General features: G+C 38.4%; 1 protein-coding gene across 1 annotated transcript; it reads right to left on the reverse strand.

The window, feature by feature from the left end:
• Positions 1–332: 332 nt before the first annotated feature.
• On the reverse strand, positions 333–1446 carry LOC105357526 (olfactory receptor 8G17-like). The gene has a single exon (XM_023962773.2). The coding sequence runs from the start codon at positions 1320–1322 to the stop codon at positions 333–335; it is 990 nt and encodes a 329-aa protein (XP_023818541.2). The 5' UTR covers positions 1323–1446.
• Between the last annotated feature and the right edge of the window lie 247 nt (positions 1447–1693).

A 1693-nucleotide genomic window follows, 5' to 3' on the forward strand; every position in this document is an offset into this window, starting at 1 on the left:
ACAAACAATACACTGTGCTACCACTGTGAATGTATTTGAAAGTTCACTGGGTCATTTCTAAGGTCAAGGACATGACATGTTCTGAAAAAGGTGACCAAATTTCAGAACATTTAGATCCAGTACCATTAAGAGAATGTCTGATTTTTTTCCAGCTTAATAAAAGAAAGTGAGTTTTTTATCTCCTGTGAGTGAGTGGGTGGGCGAAAATCTTTCCAGTGCATCAGGATAGACCGACAGGCAAGTAGTGTCAGAAAGGCAATAAGATCCTCTAACCATCAAGATCACTGTGTTTGTTGGCTCACAGTCAAAAACACAAATTCTAAAATTTAAATCTACAAAACACTTTGTTTGCTTTCAATTTTTGTTATTCTGTTTCTTTGAAACAGTTTCTTTATAGCATTCAGCAGTTCTTCTGTCTTCAAAGAGTAAACAATAGGATTAAGCAAAGACGGGATGGTGTGTGTCCAACAGGAATTTATTATTCTGATGTTAGGATGGAGGTAGGAGACCACAGCAGCGATGTTAGTGGCAAACAAAGGTATAAAGAAAGTTACCACAAGAATTATGTGTGATGAACAGGTTTTTAGTGCTCTGAGTCGTTCCACTTTAGACGCAATTCTGCTTAGTGCAATGCTAATGCACAAATAGGTAATTACTATTAGTATAAAAGGAATGCAGATGAATAAAATTAAGCCAATATAAGCCATGACATCATTTATGGATCTATCGTTGCAAGCAAGGCGATTTAATGGTCCATGGTCACAGTAAAAACTTTGCACTTCTAGTGAACCACAGAAAGACAGACGATTAATATTCCCCACTGTAAAGGCAGCTACGAACAGAATTATTAACCACATACACAGCAGAATCACAGCAACAGATCTCTTAGACACGATGCTATGGTACCTCAATGGGAGGCAGATTGCCACAAATCTGTCATAGGCCATACAGGCAAGAGTCCATGACTGTAAACTGCTAAAGAACATAACAAAAAACATGTTGCTTAAACAAGCCTCGTACAAAATAAATCTCCTGTCGAACAAAAATGTGTCCAAGACTTTTGGGATAAGAGCTGTGCTTCCACACAGATCTATCAAAGCCAAGTTGAACACAATCATGTATTTGGGAGAATGAAGAGTCCTCACCAAGCAGATAACTGAGAGGAGAAAGACATTTCCAATAACAGTCATTACATAGACAAAACACAAGAAAACATAAAAATACTGAGTGTGAGGAATGTTGGAAAACCCACTGATGTAGAATTTTTCTGGCCGAACAAATGTGATGTTCAAAACCACTCTGGCTCTTTTTTCTTCATCCATTTCTTGAATAAAAGGAGACCTTGGAGCTGAATGAAAACTGCAACACAAGATAATCGTTGCCTGAGCTAACCCCAAACTGCAGCAGAGCGGAGCATGAAAGCATGGTCCGTGTTTGACAGTTTTTATGTTCACTCGTGGTGTAAAAAAGCGTAGTGACAACAACTTTAATGACGCTCAGTGATTGCCATCTCATTAGATGATGCAACTGGTAGAACTAACAAATAAGAAAAGAGAAAAAAAAATTAGGGGAGACCAGGGACAGTGGTAACACGGGTCAGTTCTAACATTTGCAATTTCACCAATCAGGACCAAGTGAGAGTTCCTAGCCTGAACATGAAAAAATACTTGTCTTTCAGCAAACACAGCTACAT

This window comes from Oryzias latipes, chromosome 14 (assembly GCF_053564925.1).
Source record: "Oryzias latipes strain Hd-rR chromosome 14, Olatipes_Hd-rR_3.1".
Classification (NCBI taxonomy): domain Eukaryota; kingdom Metazoa; phylum Chordata; class Actinopteri; order Beloniformes; family Adrianichthyidae; genus Oryzias; species Oryzias latipes.